This window comes from Phycodurus eques, chromosome 4 (genome assembly GCF_024500275.1).
Source record: "Phycodurus eques isolate BA_2022a chromosome 4, UOR_Pequ_1.1, whole genome shotgun sequence".
In the NCBI taxonomy this organism is placed as follows: domain Eukaryota; kingdom Metazoa; phylum Chordata; class Actinopteri; order Syngnathiformes; family Syngnathidae; genus Phycodurus; species Phycodurus eques.
Genome location: NC_084528.1, coordinates 13,624,392 through 13,646,712, shown reverse-complemented (window position 1 = coordinate 13,646,712; position 22,321 = coordinate 13,624,392). Strand labels below are relative to the sequence as shown.

The following is a 22,321-nucleotide window of genomic DNA, read 5'->3' as shown; positions in this document are numbered from 1 at the left end:
TGAGGATTTTAAGTTAAACAATGTCTCTGAATGATTAATCGATTATCAAAATATTTGTTGATTAATTTGATAATTGATTGTCATTTAATTGTAGCACCGACACTTTTCACCAATAGATACGTGGTATATAAACACCCATGCTCACTTTATGAGAAGATTCAGTTTTCCCAAGTCATGGACAAGCTTTCCCCCCCAAACCCCCCCCACTTCACACACACACACACGCACCCATTTGCCTTCTGTTATGCTTTAAACCTTCCAGAGCTGGTTTGGCATGCACGTCACATGTTCGGGGGCGCATTTCGTCCTCTTTGGTGGTGTCATCACCTGAGCATTGAATAGCATATCTCTGTCCACCGGCGCTGGAAGTCAAAAGCAGTGAGTCATCGCTCTCCTCCGGCTCTGGGAATTACTTACTTCCCTGTTACAGGAAGCCGGCGTGCTTTCATGGCGTAGGAACGTGCTTAACAAAGCATACCTTTCCATGCTGGGCTGCTGCAGGTTGGAGTCGTTTTTGTGTCGTGTCACACTGTTACTGGCTTCACTGGCATAGTCCAGTGCATTGTCAGCCTTGTTGCTACATGTATGTCACGTCACAGGGAGGTCTGTGCAGATAAGTCGGCAGATATTCAGATAAAATACAGGAAAAAGCTGAGAGACAAATTAAACAAGGGACCTCTGCTTGTGTGTGTTTTCTATGCGAATTGGTAAGTTGTTTGTCAGCGGGGGGTCGAAGCCAGGGTGTCATCTCCGACACCGTCAGCTGTTATTGTGAATGGAGCTCTAATGGTCTCACATTGGCGCCGAGGTGTTGGTAAACGTGTGGGAGGGACATTTTAAATGGGTCGGGTGGAGCTGCCCTGTGTTTTACCTCCTTTCACTTCTCTCTACCAAGCAGGACTTGCTCTCTCTCAGCTCTCTCTTGTCTGTGATTTTCTTCTCCAAAGTCATTTGCAATGTTTATTTATAGAATGGTCTGGCAGCATTCAGCTAGCGTGCTCATCCTAACGTGATTTTTTTAAATTTTTTTTTTATTGTATGTATTTATTTTACCCCCCCCCCCCTACCTCTCTCTCCTTTCCCTTCCCCGCAGAACTCCAGTATGTCCAAGCGGCGTGCATCGGAGAGAGGGGCTGGTGAGACATCAGGCAGGGGCAGCAAGCTTCAGTGTCCTGGGATATCTGGCAGCAACGCCAAGCGAGCCGGACCGTTCATCCTGGGTAAGGAATAGACTGTGCGAATTCCAAAAGCAATCGCTTCCAGTATAAATAGTATTGCTTTTTTCATACAGGCATTTTTGAAGTGTTAAATAAAACTAAAATAAAGTACTCGCCCTCAGAAGTAACTTGTGGTGTTTTTCTAAATTACTGTTGTTTAGTGTATAACTACTGTATTTACTTGGCGTATGCTAGATACAATTTTAAAATTTGCACAGGTTCCTCGTTAAACAGCGGTACCGACATTTATTTTTTAAGGTCTAAAAGTGTTTTTTTTCCATACAAATATATTTAGTGGAATTATTAGAACTGTAAGGATACACGAAAGTTAAGACTCGATTCGTATCTCGATTACTGGGGTTGGGCTTCGTTTGAATTTGAGCGATTACGGTTCCTTATTTCGAATCCGGTTCTAAACGATTCTTGATTCCGATTCTTTTAGGGGGCTGGGCCAAAAAAGTTTGCATGGTTTAAATAAAGGGCGTCCAAATTATGGACATCCATTTTCTTAGCAGCCCGCAGCATAGACTAAAATCAACATTTGACTCGGGGGTTCTTTATATCCAGTATCACTATCAAACCTATGAACTAAAAGGCAATGTTTATAGAACTAACCCAATTGACTTGATATTCATTAATTAATGTTTCAGCTAAAAGTTAAATACAGCATTGTTAAAATCGTTATTTGGGACTGTTTTATCACGTCAACTGGTTATGTGCAAGTTTTAACTTTATCTTCCTCTTTTAAGCTTGTAGCCTTTTTTGAAGGGAACTCAGCATTTTGGCATGAAAAGCAACTTCGCACGACACCGGTGTTTTTTGTTGTTGTTTTTTTTAATGCATGGAACCAAATGCTATAAAACGTTGATTCCCTTCCTTACCCACCGATGAGGCACAAGGTTAGTGTTTGTGATACTGGGAGATGTTTGTGAATTTTGTCCCAATTCATTTTGAATTTTGTCCCAATTCATTGTGATTTTGCTACGTTGATGTTTAGCTCAATGTTAAGGTTTTTATTCTGTAATCGGCTCTTACGTTGTTTTGAATACTAAAATAAACGCTAAAAGCCCTCAGTGCAAAACTGCAAGCAACCACTTACCTGTCTCACTGTTGGCATAGATGTATTTTATTGTTTCACTCATCCAATTGACTGAGAGTTGTCGTGTTCCGACTTGGGTACAAATTCAAAATTTGTCGTTTGCCATAGGAACGGAACTTTGTCCTAAACCGACAACTGCCTGTAAAAGTGCATTAATTAATTTCAGGCTCAAACTTTTACCCTCAAATCTTTTTCCATACAGGCAGTTCGTAGTGTTAAATGCAATTGAACAGAAGTTAAACTACCAAAGTCAACTTTTATAGGTACAGTGGAACCTCGATTTAACAGACCAGGAACCAACGGACTTCGGATTTAACAGACAGAAAATAGTGTCCGGTTGGAACCACTGTTGTGACGGATATAAAGCCTAGACATGCCAGCACACTATAGTATACAGACGTACCGCCATGGCGGCCATCTTGGCTGGGGCGAAGTTCCCATCAAAGGCCAATGCATGGACTTTAGCTTAACGTTGCCGTAGGCATGCAGCTCAAAATGGCCGTCTCATATCTACCCATTAATATCTATGGCTGTTGTTTACTCGAGCGCTCGTCATGTCTCGTCTCTCGAACATTCTATACTGATATTGATACAGTATATATTTTTTATTTCAAGCACTTTACAATGGCATCCATTTGTAACAGAGGTGAGAAAAGGAAGCGCACTAAACTTAGTATTGGAGACAAATTGGAACTATTAAGAAGTTGGAGTTGTTTGTTTCTGTGGCCGGAGTATGTGAGGAATACGGCGTGACATTCGTAGGCATGCTCCTAGCTTTTGCAGTGAAGTTTGATATGGACCCTACCAAAGATGATAAAGGTGTTGTGCATAAGTGTAAGCACATGAAAGTGTGTCAAAGAAGAGACCTGGAGGAAGCTGTTTACAAGTGGTATATGCAACGGCACTTTCACGGCAGTCTGGACCATCACAGCAATTTTTAAAGGTAAAAGCAACTGTATATCGTTCCAAAATCAGTATAGAATGTCCGAGAGACTAGACATGACCAGTAAACTTGAGGAAACGAGCCATAGATATGAAATAGGTCAATATGACACGCCCCTTTTGATCTGCGTGCCTGCGGTGACGTTAAACTAATGTCCATCCATTGCCTTTGGTGGGGAACGTCGCCCCTGCCAACATGGCCACTACGTAGGTATGTCGGTTAGCTGTATCTAGTCTTCATATCTGTGACAACAGTAGCACAACCCGGAAATAGGGGTTCGAGTCACTGTCTAGTGATTGTGCCACTAAACCGCAACCAATTTTGGAGCCAGTGGACTTAAGTGGCGGGTTACAAAGGGGCGTTTTGAGGTCCAACCACACTATCATTCTGTCCGTTAAATCCGAAGTCACTTGTTTTTGGTTCCAGTGTATTGCTGGAACTACTTAGTGTTGTGTAGGAGGTTTATTTTATGCTTGGTAAGTGTAGTTTTTGTTTTCCCGCAATTCATTGGTTGACCTTGAGTTTGAATTACAAGTAATTTGTTTTTGTCTGAGTGCAAGAGAAGCATGTGTCTGTGTATCAAAGAGTCACGTGGTGTCTGTGTGTAAGCACGCCTGAGACAAGAATGCAAAGAATTTTGCTGATCGCCATGACACAGACTGGAGATGTCTGCATTGACGCAAGCATATGGAAGATGCACTTTCTTCTTTCTCCCAAGGCCCGCCTGACACCTCGTTTATTCTACGAGCCATCTGCAAAGCGCCAAACTAAACATTACACTTGGGAGGTTAATTGCCATTTGCAGGCTTTTTTCTCTCCCAATTGAGCACACACGTCAGTATGTTGTCTGCCTTTTGGTCATGCAGCTGTTCTTTTTTTGTTTGTTTTTGTTTTTTTGCAGGGCCTCGTTTGGGCAACTCACCAGTGCCCAGCATAGTGCAGTGTCTGGCCAGGAAAGATGGCACTGACGATTTCTACCAGCTCAAAGTAAGTGAAATGCAACTTGAAGATCAAATATCACTCAGTGGGCATGTGAACTTTTCACCTTCCTTATTGCTGGTGTTCACTTAATGGCTTTGCACAATTAAACCAGTCTGTGTGCTTGTTTATTGGGACTGTCCGATATGTTACACAAGCAAGGGGCGTACAAGAGGGACGGAACTAGTGCCCCCCGACCTGGAATGTACATTTTTAACCCCCACATCTGGAGTCGCCATGTTGTGAGTCAAAAAATATATTTACAATAAATAATGTATCTGTGTTCATCTATTTATGCCAGCGAGGCATAGTGACAGAGCGAACAAATGAATGGTCTCTATTAGATGGCAGGAAGTACATACAGTAATTAATATATTCACTCTTTGTGACTTTTTTTTTTGTTGATGTGCAGTGAGATTTTTCATTACAAGATTTTATTGCACTAGTCTGAAATAGAGCAAATATGTCTTGTAGTCTGATCCGGGCATTAAGTGTTGTCTGTCCCACACCGCCGAGATGTTTTAAAAAAAAAAAAAAAAAAAAAAATGTATTGGCTGTCAGATATTTACAGTACTACGCCAGAAGACATGCGACAAGGCTAAAAATAACCAGCTTTTAGATTAATATATACTGTGCACGATGGTGGTGCGCAGTAAATGCATTATGTGTTGTCTGTCTCAGACGTGCTGTCTGTCCCACACTGCCAAGGTTTTTTGTTTAAATAACTATTGGCCGTCAGATATTTACAGTACTACGTCAAAAGACACGCGACAAGGTTGAAAATAAACTAGCTTTTGGATTCAAATATACTGTGCACGATGTCGACGCAGAGTCAATGTCTTTTGCGGCGCTGATCAATGACATCATTGATCGGATCGGCGAATTATGACATTAAAACCGATCAGCCTAAAATGCTAAATATCGGCCGATACCGATCAGCCCGATCAGATCGGTGTAAAGTCTGCAATTAACCTAACATGCCGGGCTGCAACTAACAATTATTTTAATAATCGATTAATCTTTGTCGCTTTATCAATGAATCAGGTTAAACCACATTTAATCTCCCTCCTTTTATTCAAAAACAGGACATTATTTCAAATTGACTGTGCAGAAAATCCACAAGCATAAATTATTAGTGTTACACCAAAATTTTGGCCGCCGAAATATTTTGTCCGAAAATAGCCCAGAAGTCCATTTTCAATTTTGGACCAAAATACTTTTTTCCACCGAAATATACCTAACGAAATAACATGTCACATGTATTACACAGACCCTACACTGACAGTTTGATAATGGCAAAGTGCAATCAATCAACCATAAATGTTTAATAACGCATGCATTGGACAAAGTACTGGTAATATAAACACATTAATAACAAAGATGAACATATTTTTTATGTAATAATTGATATTTGCATATCACAATGAATTATGGGAACCACGTGGCATTTCCAGCATAATGCTAACGGCAACTAACTCAAACGGAGCATCCTGCTGCTTTCCTCTGTTCGTGATTGAAATGCTTGTTGAATGCTATTTTGAGGCAGCTGCCCCAGCTACCTACAAGCTACAGCTTACTCAGCCAAATACGTTGCTGAGCTACGGAGGCGAATGTGCGCCTCGCGTCCGTTGTCAGCGCAGCAAAAGACACTAATCATCGCCTCAATGACTGCGAATAAACTGCACTTTTAGACAAGTATCATAATAACAAAGGACAGGCAGAGGAGAAGACGAGAAAGACTGAAACACCATGCTAATCGCTAGGCTATCACATGACATCGCAAAACACAAAATTGGGTGGTACAGTACACTTGCCACTTTGGTATGACTGGAACCGTGTTATAGTGGAGATTAGCCAACTATGAAGAGCAAAATAATGTGTTTATAGAGGAAAACACTGTCATATTTGACGCTAAACAGCTATAACAGGGACCGGAAATAAATTAGTATACCACCACTGCTACGTCACTTGAGAAAATGAACCTATAATTTAAATGTACATTAATATAATAAATCTTTAGAATATAAGATAACCTTTATTAGTCCCACAATGGGGAAATTTGCATCATTTCAGCACCGAAAGTGGAAACAGGAAATACAAAAAGAGAATGCAAGAGAAGTCATTTCGCTGCAAATGTGTCCGGCATTACAAACTTGATGCAATAAATGCATCAAAATAACCAATATTGAAGCCATACGTTTTTAACGATTATAGGGTAATAATTATGTTGTGAAATTCAACTGTAGGCACTTTTTTTTTTTTTTTTACCCTATCACATACTATTGTTGTAGTTGTTGTGAAGTCATTTTATTTATTTATTTGGAATGTTGTATTGCAGTGTAAAGATGGCAATGTTGGACGTGGACTTCAGGAAGAGTAGTGATGGCGTTAGCCAAAGACAATGGACATCCAAATACCGTATTTTCACGCACTTAAGACGCACTTAAAAGTCTTAAATTTTCTCCAAAATGGACGGGACGTTTTATAATGCGGCGCGCCTTATGTGTGTACCGAGTTCCAAAATCTATAAATGTTGTTGTGTGATGACAAGTTTCCCCAGTTTTGGATTTTCGTTTTGTTGCATCACTATTGATTATGGTTGACTGACCATGAGAGGACCTGCCGAGGCAGATCCGGAGCTCCCATTCTTCTCTGCAGATTCTCTCAAGGTCAGTCAGGTTGGATGGGCAGCGTCGGTGGACAGTAGTGTTTAAATAATACAATATGAAGATGCTAAATATGAAATAATCACTAAACCTTAACATCTTAAATGTACAATATGGCGCCAGTACCGGTTCTGACATGGCCACCACAACTTGACTCATCAGGCCACCACTCAAAAAGGCTTAATAGCGGACCCTGCAACCTTCCCTTTACAAAGGCCTTATATGAAAATACTTGACACATTCACACACAAGGCACATTATAGGATGGCCACATTACCTTGGTGATGTGATTGAGGTGACTGGCTGTCTCCTGGGTCAACCGGCTCAAGTCGGCCTTCCTTCCGTAATTTAAAAGGTTTTAGTGTCACTGCTGTGGATGGTCTTTAACTGGCAGTAAACTGTCAAGCTGCCCTCGCAGTCTGACCCCAAAACATCTGATGCCCCCCCCCCCCTTTTCCGCAGATCCTGACGCTAGAGGAGCGAGTGGACTCTGCCGGCGAAACGCAGGAGGAGAGGCAAGGGAAGATGCTTCTGCACACTGAATATTCTCTCCTGTCTCTGTTGCACAACCAAGACGGCGTGGTCCACCATCACGGTCTCTTCCAGGTAGCTTAAGCACTGCAGTTTTACTGGTCAAATGATGTGGAATGTGTTCCAGCATGGTGGTCTAGTGGATAGTACATCTGCCTCCGAGGTAGAGGGAATCTGGGCTCCAGTCATCGTTTACCATCTTTAGTGCTTGCATGGGTTTTCGCTATATAGAGCACTTAAGGAACAACTGCAGCTGAAACAAAATTCTGTACATAAATAAAAATTTAACATAAAATATTTTGCGCCGCCCCTAGGTACCTATGAGCTACAGCTAACTCAGCTAAATACAATGCAGAGCCACGCTAGGCGTATGGTCTCAACACAGTTTACAGCACATTTATAACAAAGGGAGAATGAGGAGTGATTAGCAGGAGAAAGACGAAGATGCCATGCTAATTATTAAGATATTGTGACGTTAAGTCGCAATCCCCAAAATATATGTTTGGGTGATACACTTGTCACATAAAGTGCTGTGAAAAGGTATTGGCCCCCTTCTCAAATTATTATATTTTTGCTAGGTTTTACACGATCAGGATTTTTGGGGCCGATCACGATCAGCGAGTTTCGAAGAAAAAAAAAAAAAAGATCACTGACCCGATCACAAGATGGAGCAATGTGTCTATTTAAATGACCTGTTCATTTACTGTATCTACTTGTGTACTTAATTGCTCAAAAAGTTATATTTACAATAAATAATGTATCTTTGTTCATCTATTTATGCCAGTGATGAATAGTGACAGAAAGAACAAATACATGGTCTTCTATTAGATGGCAAGAAGTACATACAGTAATTAATGTATCCACTTTTTGTGACATTTTTGTTTGTTGGTGTGCCGTGAGATTTCTCAATTGTAAAATATGTTCCTTGGCTCAATAAAGGTTGGAAATCACTGCTCTAGTCAGATCGTTAATTCTAATCAGTCAGGTCAAACCAACATGACATGACAGAAATAATTTGTGATAACTTACTGTAATTAAATTACTTTATTGTAATTAATTTACTTCACCCACACCAAAACTTTAGAGCACGATTGGACAAAACGGTGGCATGTTTACGTACAACGGCTAGTGCTACCACTAGCTTGCTAGGCTACATAACGTTTTGTTGCCTGCTTGTGAGCCGTATCGTATTAAAAGTACATGAACATACCTCAAGCAAGCCTTAAATGAATGTAATCTCCCGAGCACCGGTGACCACCAACATACGTTTTTCCCCATTTTGTTGTAATAATAAAGTCGGCACGATCCACTCTTCTTGTCGTCGCCACGGTAACGTGTGTATTTATTGCAGTAGTCTGACATAGTGCAATCATGAAAGAGCAAATGTGTTTTGTAGTCTGATCCGGGGATTACGTGTTGTCTGTTTTAGCAGTGTTGTCTGTCCCACACTGCAGACTTTTTTTTTTTTTTAATAAATAAATAACTTTATTGGCTGTCAGATATTTACAGTACTACGTCAAAAGACATGCGACAAGGCTAAAAATAAACTAGGTTTTGGGTTCAAATATACTGTGCACAATGGCGACGCGGAGTAAATGTCTTTTGCGGAGCATTGATCGGATCGGCAAATTATGACATTAAAGCCGATCATCATAAAATGCTAAATATTTACACCAGATGTAAGGAGACACACGTCGTCCAGAATACTCAACTTTCATCTCGTCGGTCCATATCATATTCTCCCCAATCATTCAGATGTATTTTTGAAAAAGTAAGACAAGCCTTTTTGGTCAACAGTGTTTTTTACCTTGGAACCATGGATGCCATTTTTGCCCAGTCTCTTTCTTGTTGTGTCATGAACACTGACTGAGGCAAGGGAGGCCTGCAGTTCTTTAGAAGTTGTCCTGAGTTGCTTTGTAGCCTCCTGGATGAGTCATTGCTGTTCTCTTGGGGTAATCTTCGTAGGCCAGTCACGGTCCACTCACCACTGTTCCATGTTTTCTCCATGTGAGTATAATGGCTGTCTATGGTTCGCTGGAATCCTAAAGCTTTAGAAATTGCTTTTGTAACCCTTTCAAGACTGATAGGTAGTCAATTACTTTATTTCTTGACTATTCTGGAATTTCTTTGGATCGTGTCATTTTATTGTAACTTTTTAGATCTTTTGTCTGACTTGATTTTGTCGGGACCGATTTGGTTTAAGTGATTTCTTGATTAAACAGGTCTGGAGGTAATCAGGATTGGGTGGGTCAATCATTTAAAAACAGCATTTTAAGTTCACATGGGTTTTATTTGTCTGGCAATTGCGTTTGCTTGATGATCTCAAACAAAGTGCGGAAAACTATGTAAAAAATGTGAAAATATGTAAAAATATAAGAATTTGAGAAGGGGGCCAATACTTTTTCATGGCACAGTTGGTCTGGCTGTTACTGCGTTAGAGCGGAGAGAATGTTAAAAAGGGTGTATTTTGTCAACACCTCGTTCAATTTTAGAGTGGTTGTTCATTGTGGTCCTTTGGCATCTAAACACAACAAAAAACATGAGGGAATACAGGTAAATTGTAGCGTTCGCTACATGAACAGTTAATGGCTGCGGTTCGTCAAGCCTCCCGGATTGATGGCAAGCCCCGAGTTATTGCACTCAGTCGAATGGTGACTGTAGAGACGCTTCTCCCGGCTGTTCTTTTCTCATTAATGAATTGCTCGATTTGGTCTTCCAACTCCGGCCACCTCGCCTTGTTTCCGCGTTTTGTTTTTCTTTTTTTTCTTTGGAAACTCAGCTTTGTCTTCTTGACTTGGCGAAGGTCGTTTTCCTGCTTCCTCCATTTGCGAACCATGGATTCGTTGATCTTGAATTCTTTTGCGGTTGCTCGATTCCCATGTTCCTCCGTGTAACTGATAGCTTGCAGTTTAAACTGTGCTTCATAACTGTGCTATATACCTACTAGGGGTGTCCTACTTCACGCACCCTTCCCCTGTCCTCACCCACTTCCGCTTTTCCTCTGTGTAAGCAGCGTGTCGGCAGGAAATGCTAGAAATAAAGAAAGAAAGTCAAGCGGAGCGCTCATCACAAAACATTTATAGATGTTGGAACTCTGTGCACACACAAGGCGCCCCGTCCATTTTGGAGAAAATTTAAGACTTTTAAGTGCGCTTTATGGTCGTGAAAATACGGTACTCTGCCAATTATTAGTAACATTGCATTTATGGCTATGACTGCAGAGCTGCCAACCTGAAGAAATTCACTTCCAGAACAATTTCCATATTTTTTTAATTAAGTCAAGAACATTACCATGGGACAGTTATTGCATTATATTATGTAATAGGATCAAAAATAATTATGCATACTGTTCAATTGCATAACCTAGGGATTACTCTATAATTGTAATTGTTAATAAATTATGGCTTCAAGATTCATTTTAAAGTATTCATTGCATCAACCTTGTAATGGCGGACATATTTGCAGCCTTCTCTGAAGACACATTTCATTTGCCTGCTATTTTGCTCTTCAAAGTTGGTTACTCACCGCTATAACATTGGTAAGAAAAGCCACAGTGGATAGATCGTTATTGCTATTAACATTCAGTTCATTGATGACATTTTGCTGTCCGAGTTTGAAATGTCCTTTTGTGTGAGCGGTCTTTGAACACACCTGGTGTTTTTCCCTATGCTTCTCTCGATGCAGCCATTAACCGTTTGTTGTGTATATGATCCTCTACGCTATAATTTGGTTCCAGCCAGACTTACAGTTGGTACGGAAAGTAATCAGACCTCATGAATGTTTCACTCTTTATTATATTGCAGCCATTTGCCAAAATCCTTTTCATTTTTTCCCCTCATTAATGTACACACAGCACCCCATATTGACAGAAAAAAACAGAATTGTTGGCATTTTTGCAGATTTATTAAAAAAACTGAACTCTCACACAGCCATAAGTATTCAGTATCCTTTGCTGTGACACTCCGCAGTCACACTTAACTCGGGTGCTGTCCATTTCTTCTGATCATCCTTGAGATGGTTCTACAGCCCGCATGGAGTTTGCTAAAAAACACCTGAAGAACTCCAAGATGGTGAGAAATTCTCTGGTCTAATGAGACCAAGATATAACTTTTTGGCCTTAATTCTAAGCGGTATGTGTGCAGAAAACCAGGCACTGCTCATCACCTGTCCAATACAGTTCCAACAGTGAAGCATGGTGATGACAGCATCATGCTGTGTTTTTTTTTTTCAGCTGCAGGGACAAGACGACTGGTTACAATTGAAGAAAAGATGAATGCGGCCAAGTACAGGAATATCCTGGAGAGAGATATCCAGAGTGCTCAGGATCTCAGACTGGGCCGAAGGTTCACGTTCCAATAAGACAATGACCCTAAGCACACAGCTAAAATAACAAAGCAGTGGCTTCAGAACAACTCTGTGATTGTTCTTGAATGGCCCAGCCAGAGCCCTGACTTAAATCCAATTAAGCATCTCTGGAGAGACCTAAAAATGGCTGTCCACCAACGTTCACCATCCAACCTGACAGAACTGGAGAGGATCTGCAAGGAGGAATGCCAGAGGATCCCCAAATCCAGCAGTGATAAACTTGTTGCATCATTCCCAAAAAGACTCATGGCTATATTAGTTCAAAAGGGTACTTCTACTAAATACTGAGCAAAGGGTCTGAATACTTATGACTGTGTGACATTTCAGTTTTTCTTTTTTAATAAATCTGCAAACATTTCAACAATTCTGTTTTTTTCTGTCAATACAGGGTGCTGTGTGTATATTAATGAGGAAAAAATGAACTTAAATGATTTTAGCAAATGGCTGCAATATAACAGAGCGAAAATTTTAAGGGGGTCTGAATACTGTCCGTACCCACTGTACAGGCTGAGCAGGAGGGGTCCAAGCACTGACCCATGAGGTATCCCATAGGTCATTGCCATTGGATGAGATTGAACACTTTCAATGGTTACAAAATAACTCCTTTACTCCAGGTAGGACCTGAACCATTTACGGACTGCTGCATTTAGTCCTACCCACGTTTCCAACCTGTTCAGCAGTATATTGTTATCCACCGTATCACAAGCTACACTGAGATCCAACAAGACCAGAATTGACACTTTTCCCGAGTCAGTATTCAACCTTATATCATTTAGGACTTTGATAAGCGCAAATTCTGTACTGTGATGAGTTCGGAAACCTGATTGAAATTTGTCAAAAAGTCAATTTAAGTTAAAGAAATTGCTGAGTGGATTAAAAATAACTTTCTCAACAATCTAGCCTATAAAAGGGAGATTTGAGATGGGTCTATAGCTTGCTAATATGGAAGCGTCCAGCGTTCTATTTTTTAGAAGCGGCTTAATTAAGTAATTTAATTACAGTAAGTTAGCACCGATTATTTCTGTCATGTTGTAATGTTAGTTTGACCTGACTGATTAGAATGCATGACCTGACTAGAGAATACTTTTGAAGATGCTCAGTATACAGTACACAAGTATTTACACTAAATGAACAAGTCATTTAAATAGTCACATTGCTCCATCTTGCGATCGGATCGGTGATCGATTATCATTTTTTTAAACTCTGTGATCTGCCCCAAAAATCCTGATTGTTTAAAGCCAGGTTTAGACTTTAGTAACTCCAGGAGCTGGTCAACTAACCTGAGGCACCGGGCAGAAGTGTACGGATGCAGTAGCTCAGAGACATAAGGCGGTGCAAGACCGATTATAGATTTAAAGACCAATAGCAGAATCTTAAAATGAGATCTAAAGTGCACAGGCAGCCAGTTGAGACTGGCCAGAAAAGGAGTAATGTGCTCCCTCCTGTGTGTTCCTTTTAAAAGGCGAGTGGCAGCATTTTCAACCATCTGGAGACGTTTTCTGGAGGTCAGGCTGACACTAAAGTAAACAAATAAGTCACGTAAACATGGATGCACATAACAATGTCACTTAAGTCCCCACTGAACAACATACTTCAAACGGTCTCAGCAGTTTGTCTATATGTAAACAATTGCGGTAATTACAGTTACTACCTGTTCTCTTTTTGCTGATGGGAATAGGGAGGTGTCCATTTGAGGTTGGCATTTAATTGTCTTCAGTGAATCACGCACCCGGTGACTAGTAATTGTGGCACGGCATCTACTGACGGAGGCCCACTAGTTGAGGAAATACAGTATAATTGATAGACACCAACAACCAGATTTCTGTTGATTCCTTTGGAGTGTGTGTGTGGTTTTTTTCTCCCCCCCCCCATTAGAAAAAAGCTCACACACTAAAGAGCCTTGTTCATCCGCTGTCATTCACTCGTGATAGCCCCATCCATTCACATGCTTCCCTTCGCCCCCTCCCTTTCCTCCATTTCCTGGCGGCCTCCTACTTTATTGTTCCATCTCCCCGTCTTCTCAGAACGGCGGCTCTCCGACCTGCGCTCTGATTCATTTACGTTTGCCATATTGATCGGATTACGCATACATCCACGCCAGAAGATCAAGGAGATGGCTTTCAGAAGCACCGGCTAGAGTTTTAAAAAATGCATACAGTTGTACTGCAGGAATCAATGAGAGCTCTGCTTTTAGAGAAGCTGAAGATGAAACATTACACTCTGGATAAACGCATACCGGCACCAATTTTTTTTGTTTTGTTGTTTTTTTATACAGATCTTAAATGATTTTTTCAATGTCAGGGACGCCACAGATAATGCAAAAATATTGAAGTGTACTGCTATAAATTGTTTGTGATGTACTTGAGTTGACCAACACAGCACACCACACACACAACAATATCCCCACCGACAATCGCGAGTGTCCTCCCGCCAAACCAGACAGCTTTCGGAGTACCAAGACTGTTCTGGTCGCTTCATAATTGGCAGCAATTCCGGGTTACGTCACAATTATGGATGCCATGGGGCAGCCCAAGGCACTGTTGACCACAGATGCATAAAGATTTGTGAACGTAAATACTGAACAGGTTTAGCATGTACAATAATCGGTCCCTGACTGTTTTGTCCCAGCTGATCCTGGTGGAAAAAAATCATCCTTTACACACCCCACATCACAGGATAATCTCTCAGGATAACCTTTCAGAGGCATCCGTTAATCTGGCATTTTCTAACTTTGATTTGGATTGGAAAAAAATCCTCCAAATCCTTTCTGATTATTGGTATGTGATAGGGCTGCACAATATATCGTTTGAGCATCGTCATGGCAACTTACTTGTGGGCAGTACTCGTATAGATTGTGAATGTCGGACCCTGTCACCAGACACGGGCTTTGATGTCCTCTGTGATTGTGGGATGATGTGTTGCTGTGTGTTTCTTTGCTAGGTTCTGTGTAAAAGGCAAAGGTGGCTAACTGCTGTGTCTTCCATTAAGACTAGTCCTTGACTATTTTACGGGATCTCTGTGTGAAAGAGGCACGTGAGAGAGTGGTCCTCAGTGTGACATGAACTCCTGTGTTGCAGGACCGGGCGTACGAAATCGTGGAGGACCCGGAGGCCAATAAAGTGCGCAAAATGAAGAAGCGCATCTGCCTGGTGCTTGACTGCTTGTGCGCACATGACTTCAGCGACAAGACAGCCGACCTCATCAACCTGCAACACTACGTCATCAAGGAGAAGCGGCTGGGCGAGCGCGAGGCCATCATCATCTTCTACGATGTGGTGCGTGTAGTGGAGGCCCTGCACAAGGTGAGGTTTGTTGGCTTCTAAAATTGCTTTGCTAATAGGAAATAATGAAAATCCAGAGTCAAATTCTCAACCTTAAAAACCCTTAAACTAAGGCTATGTTCATACTGAAGGTCAATTCAGATTTTTTTTTTTTTTTTCCCCCCCGTAAATGTTTTTGTTATTGTGGATATAATTTTTGTTTTTGTTTTGTTTTTTTTTCAAATCTGACCCAGGCCTCTCCTATGTGGACATGTATCCGATGTGAGTGCAGTCTGGACGCAGAGGTCCTCATCAAAAAGCGAAAGCCCTCACAATTAGGGATTGGTACTGAAATCGGCGTTTGTTTTGGTACCGACCGATTTGGGTCGGTACTACCGAATACCGATTCACGTGAAATCAAAAGGTACCATTTTTCGGTGCAAAGCACATCCTTGTGATTCTGTGAGTGTGCGGCATTGGAAGAGTTGGCGATTTTCCATGGCACACTTGAACACGAGCATAATGATGTCATTAAGTCTTGCCCGTTCTACAACCCCAATTCCAATGAAGTTGGGACGTTGTGTTAAACATACATAAAAACAGAATACTATGATTTGCAAATCATGTTCAACCTCTTTAATTGAATACACTACAAAGACAAGATATTTAATGTTCAAAATGATAAACTTTTTTTTTAGCAAATAATCATTAACTTAGAATTTTATGGCTGGAACATGTTCCAAAAAAGCTGGGACAGGTGGCAAAAAAGACTGAGAAAGTTGAGGAATGCTCATCAAACGCCTGTTTGGAACATCCCACAGGTGAACAGGCTAATTGGGAACAGGTGGGTGCCATGATTGGGTAAATGGAGCTTCCCTGAATTGCTCGGTCACTCACAAGCAAAGATGGGGCGAGGTTCACCTCTTTGTGAAAATAGTTGAACAGTTTAAGGACAATGTTCCTCAACATACAATTGCAAGGAATTTAGGAATTTCGTCATCTACGGTCCATAATATCATCAAAAGGTTCAGATAATCTGGAGAAATCACTGCATGTAAGCAGCCAGGCCGAAAACCAACATTGAATGCCCTTGACTTTCGATCCCTCAGGCGATCACTGCATCAAAAACCAACATCACTTTGTGAAGGATATCACCACATGGGCTCAGGAACACTTCAGAAAAACAATGTCAGCAAATACTGTTCAGCGCTACATCTGTAAGTGCAACTTGAAACTCTACTATGCAAAGCAAAAGCCATTTATCAACAACACCCAGAAACGCCACCGGCTTCTCTGGGCTTGAGCTCATCTAAGATGGACTGATGCAAAGTGGAAAAGTGTTCTGTGGTCCGACGAGTCCACAATTCAAATTGATTTTGGAAATTGTGGATGTCGTGTCCTCCGGGCCAAAGAGGAAAAGAACCATCCGGACTGTTATGGACGCAAAGTTCAAAAGCCAGCATCTGTGACGGTATGGGGCTGTGTTAGTGCCAATGGCATGGGTAATGTACACATCAGTGAAGGCACAATTAAGTCTGAAAGGTACATACAGGTTTTGGAGAAACATATGCTGCCATCCAAGCAAAGTCTTTTTCACGGACACCCCTGCTTATTTCAGCAAGACAATGCCAAACCACATTCTGCACGTGTTACAACAGCGTGGCTGCGTAGTAAAAGAGTGCGTGTACTAGACTGGCCTGCCTGCAGTCCAGACATGTCTCCCATTGAAAATGTGTGAAAATGAAGCGTAAAATACGACAACGGAGAACCCAGACTGTTGAACAGCTGAAGCTGTACATCAAGCAAGAATGGGAAAGAATTGCACCTACAAAGCTTCAACAATTAGTGTCCTCGGTTCCCAAACGTTTATTGAATGTTGTTCAAAGAAAAGGTGATGTAACACAGTGGTAAACATGACCCTGTCCCAGCTTTTTTGGAACATGTTGCAGCCATAAAATTCAAAGTTAATGATTATTTGCTAAAAACAATAGTTTATCAGTTTGAACATTAAATATCTTGTCTTTGTAGTGTATTCAATTATATGTAGGTTGAACATGATTTGAAAATCATTGTATTCTGTTTTTATTTATGTTTAACACCGTCCCAACTTCATTGAAATTGGGGTTGTACAACAAACAGCATGGATCTAATGCGCTTAAAAGTATGGCTCCATTTCTCGAAAAGCAAACCAGATTACATCTCTTGCAATGTCTCAGTGTACCTACGTAACATTGGCAAAAAAGGTAATGAACAAGCTTCAGAAATCCTTTTCCACTATGTCAGTGCGAGTTTTCTCCACAGTTGGGGATAGTGTCTCCCACAGTGGGGGAGTGGTCTCGACTCTTGCCTGAGAAAGCGGACATTTTAGTGTTCTTGAAAAACAACAGCTCAAAGAACAAAGATAAACACTAACACTTTGCATGTGTCCGCCGCTGACTGGCTCTCGAAAGTGGTCATTCGAGACTCGACGAGCCACACTCCTGATCGCGCATTTTGAGTGGCGGCAAAACCGCTGTTTTCCATGTTTCACTAAATTTTCAAGTTTAAATTTGACTAATATACACCACTAATGATACGTATATTAGTTTTAATCACAATTTACAAATTACTCGAAAGTGCAATTACACGTGTTGTAAGACTCGGACAACATTTTCCCGAATTTAAGGTTGACAAACCCCCCTCAGACAGATTTTTCAAATCCATATGTAAATTTTAAATTTGATGTAAATTGGTCACTGCACATACACATTTTTGGGACAAACAGCAGGCCAGGTCCCTTGTGATGGTACAGTGACCTGCCATTATGGCTCATTTTCCGCCGCTTGCAACACTAATTTCATGAATTTTATCACCTACAAATGTCTCTTAAACTGTGCTGTATTTACTCCTCACTGTGTATTTTAACCGTTTATGAAGTGTTTGTTCATTCTCGACTCTTTGTTTTTTTCTATGACACCCATTATAAAAATTATGTGCAGCAATAATAGCATTATTATATAGCCTTATTTGCTGTAATTTACTACGTTTATATTACTTTTCATTTGTACATTATATTACTTTACTAAAAGAAGGCTTTCAGATTATTGATGAAAATTTCAATTGAATATTCAGTGTAGTTTTCAAATTATGATTTTTGTTATCCTGAGATTGACTTATTTTTTCGTGTAGTGACATCATTCATAAAATAATTATCTTGATAAGGCTGGTCTCTGTAAATCAATTATCCTTTGAAGTTTTGCACACATACGTATTAATACAAATACTGTTTATCTTCGTTACTTGTGCAGTTCATTGCAAAGAACCTTGCACTTTGTATTTTAAAATACTTTATTATTCATACTTTATTATTATTTGTAAAATGCTATACTGTTATTTTTTATTCCATCCTCTTTTGCTCATTTGCTTTAAACTTAAAATTATTTGTTATAATTGTCAGTTTTTAACATATTGTAAAAATAAATGTGCAATAGAAAATAATTTGAGGTTTTATTATTTTTAAATAATTTACTTTACCAAAAATGCACGCACAAAAGTACCGAAAATGAGTACCGTTGAGTATCTATATTGATTCCCAAGTACCGGTTAAAGGTACCCATCCCTAGTCACAATTGTTTGCCAAACATGCAATAAGCAATGGCAGACGAAGGCACAGAAAACAGTGGTGAAAAGAAGATGCTTTTGAACTGATAAATATATGGGGGGACCGGTTAGTTCAAGCACAAAAGCCACAAATGCGTCAGGGCGAGGGGCCATATTTACTTCCATCAACACAATGCGCCTTGTATTTTTTGCACATGCGAAACATTACGTGTTTTGTATGCATGCACATCACTTCAGGGACGCATTTCTGTTCACATCAGAAGTATTATTTGTTTTTGTAATGTGAACTACTATGAAAAGGTCAGATTTAACAAAAAATCTGAATTGGGCATCATACCCTTTAGTGTTAACGTAGCCAAAGTCTACGCGTGTAAAAATGAGTTAATGTATACAAAGCTACGGAAGCAGCTAAGAGGAAGAACATTTATTTATTTTTATTTTTTTTTAAAAAAACATTTTACTTTTTTGGGGTGATGGAAGAAATAAAAAAGAAAGATTAAAGAAAAGAAGATGAATCTATTAAATTAATTGTCACTGAACTAAGGTTGTAAATGTACTGAAGTCAGGCACAGTTTGAATATTCAAGTGAGACTTTCAAAGATTATTTTCCTCTAAATTTTATCTGTTCTGTTTTATTCAATCTGGAGATTGGATTTAAGAATTTATATTTACCGTACAGTATACCCTGCATCAGTGTTTTAATACAGAGATGCCTAATCTGTTGCTGAAGGAATATTACACACACATGCGCGCCATGTACTAAAAGCCCTTTGCCTTCACTCTCCATCCTGTCTCCAGAAGAACATCGTGCATAGAGACCTCAAGCTGGGGAACATGGTGCTGAACAAACGGTAAGACTTAAAAGTGAGCAGTCGCTTGGCTTTTGCCTTAAGTCAGTCTCTCCGGTTGGTGCTGAGCCCCATTTGTCACGCGCAGTCGGCTTGACACCCGAGCAGAGGGTCACATTCTTATCCTGAGAGTGGGATCAATCATAGAAAGCCTCATTGGCCCGCTTCCTTTCTGCAGTTAACTGAGCTGTTTGGTTTTCTCTTTACAGCACAGCACTGCATTTTGTATAGTCATAAGCACACATCCATGCAAAATAGACACCTCTCATTGCCCAAATGTGAAGACATTACAGTACCTTAATTGCCCCCCCCCCCCACCCCCACACACACTTAAGTCAAGTGGAATCGTATCTGTAGCTCGCTTGTACCTCAAATTTTAGCCCGTAACTCAAAGCAACCCAGCGACGGCATGTAATTCAAACAAAACTCGCAAATTGTAATTAACTTAGTAGTAGGGCGGAAACGATTAATCGAAAAACTAAATTTAATTACAAATAAAGTCGAAGCAAAATCTCTGCCTTGAAGCTTTGCGGTGGTCATTTTTACACACGGACTAATTTTACTGCACTCACATATCACTCGGGGTGGAAATAAGTTGGTGCGATGGCGGTGAGCCACGAGGAAAGAGTCCGTCAAAAATGATATCCAAAATTTTTTATGATTTCACACTTAAAAAGGAAGATAACAAAGTGCAGTGTCTACTGCAAAACAGAACTAAATAACATACCACAACAGTACGTCTACAATCACCAACACAAGGTATCACAAAAAGCACAACTGGACAGTCTAATTCGTTGATTCCTACAGTCGTGCACCACAATAAAAAGTCATGCTTTTTTTTTCTTGACCTGTCTGACTAAAATCAAACTAAATCTGTTTCAGATCAATTAGGATTACCAGAATTTTATTTGTTAAAGGCCAGAATAGTGAGAGGATTTTTTTTTTTTTTGACAAATATATAATAGATTAATAATTTTGAGCACGACTGTAAATCGCTCACCCGGCCCCACGGTTTAAAGCCTTCCTTGCACACTCAAAATCAAAAGCGTGAAATGTAAGCATGGCGACCCAAGTTGACAACAATAATTAATGGTTGACTCGCACATGTACATTTTGCTGCGTAATAATGCAAAATAAATTTTTATCTGATTAATCGATTAGATAATCAGTACAATAATCCATCCATCCATTTTCTGAGCCGCTTCTCCTCACTAGGGTCGCGGGCGTGCTGGTGCTTATCCCAGCTGTCATCGGGCAGGAGGCGGGGTACACCCTGAACTGGTTGCCAGCCAATCGCAGGGCACATACAAACAACCAACCATTCGCACTCACAGTCACACCTAGGGGCAATTTAGAGTCTCCAATTAATGCATGTTTTTGGGATGTGGGAGGAAACCGGAGTGCCCGGAGAAAACCCACGCAGGCACGGGGAGAACATGCAAACTCCACACAGGCGGGGCCGGGGATTGAACCCGGTCCTCAGAACTGTGAGGCTGACGGCTCTAACCAGTCGTCCACCGTGCCGCCCAGTACAATCATAGATTCTAAAATACTTTATAATGCAGCCCTTGTAAGCGAAGATACCACTTGAATGAAATCTGGTTGATTTAGTCAGGACTATGCTAAAATATATTTTCATACCTGCCAGCTACTCCGGTTTTACCATAATGAGTGCATTTTTAAAGAACCTATTGGGGGTTAACGGCTGCTTAGATAAAAAAAAATGTTTGGTTTTTCATAGTACTCTGCTATTATATGATCGCAATCAGAGATCGTGATACAACCCCAATTCCAATGAAGTTGGGACGTTGTGTTAAAAATAAAAACAATACAATGATTTGCAAATCATGTTCAACCTATATTTAATTGAATACACTACAAAGACAAGATATTCAATGTTCAAACTGATAAACTTGATTGTTTTTCGCAAATAATCATTAACTTAGAATTTTATAGCTGCAACACATTCCAAAAAAGCTGGGACAGGGTCATGTTTACTACTGTGTTACATCACCTTTTCTTTTAACAACATTCAATAAACGCTTGGAAACTGAGGACACTAATTGTTGAAGCTTTGTAGGTGGAATTATTTCCCATTCCTGCTTGATGTACAGCTTCAGCTATTCAACAGTCCGGGGTCGCCGTTGTCGTATTTTATGCTTCATAATGCGCCACACATTTTCAATGGGAGACAGGCCTGGACTGCAGGCAGGCCAGCCTAATACCCGCACTCTTTTAGTACGAAGCCACGCTGTTGTGACACGTGCAGAATGTGGTTTGGCATTGTCTTGCTGAAATAAGCAGGGGGCGTCCATAAAAAAGACGTTGGATGGCAGCATATGTTTCTCCAAAACCTGTCTGTACCTTTCAACATTAATGGTGCCTTCACAGATGTGTAAGTTACCCATGTCATTGGCACTAACAGCCCCATACCATCAGAGATGCTGGCTTTTGAACTTTGCGTCCATAACTGTCCGGATGCTTCTTTTGCCCTTTGGCCTGGAGGACACGACGTCCACAATTTCCAAAAACAATTTGAAATGTGGACTTGTCGGACCACAGAACACTTTTCCACTTTGCATCAGTCCATCTTATTTGAACTGTTAAATGGCTTTTGCTTTGCTTAGTAGAGTTTCAAGATGCACTTACAGATGTAAACTGTATTTACTGACATTGGTTTTCTGAAGTGTTGCTGAGCCCATGTGGTGAAATCCTTTACACATTGATGTCGGGTTTTGATGCAGTGCCACCTGAGGGATCGAAGGTCACGGGCATTCAATGTTGGTTTTCGGCCTTGCCGCTTACATGCAGTGA

At 40.6% G+C, this 22,321-nt stretch overlaps 1 protein-coding gene across 2 annotated transcripts in view; it reads left to right on the top strand.

The window, feature by feature from the left end:
• The window catches only part of stk40 (serine/threonine kinase 40), a 57,055-nt gene that overhangs the window by 11,903 nt on the left and 22,831 nt on the right, over window positions 1-22,321 (top strand). Inside the window, exons 1-6 of one of the 2 annotated variants that reach the window (XM_061674072.1) lie at window positions 605-707; window positions 1,094-1,220; window positions 4,161-4,246; window positions 7,366-7,509; window positions 14,877-15,101; window positions 19,458-19,510. In XM_061674072.1, coding sequence (XP_061530056.1) covers window positions 1,103-1,220; window positions 4,161-4,246; window positions 7,366-7,509; window positions 14,877-15,101; window positions 19,458-19,510 — 626 coding nt within the window. In that variant the 5' untranslated portion in view covers window positions 605-707; window positions 1,094-1,102. Of the gene's footprint in view, window positions 1-604; window positions 708-1,093; window positions 1,221-4,160; window positions 4,247-7,365; window positions 7,510-14,876; window positions 15,102-19,457; window positions 19,511-22,321 lie in introns of those variants that run through there. The other variant, XM_061674071.1, reaches the window with a different exon arrangement.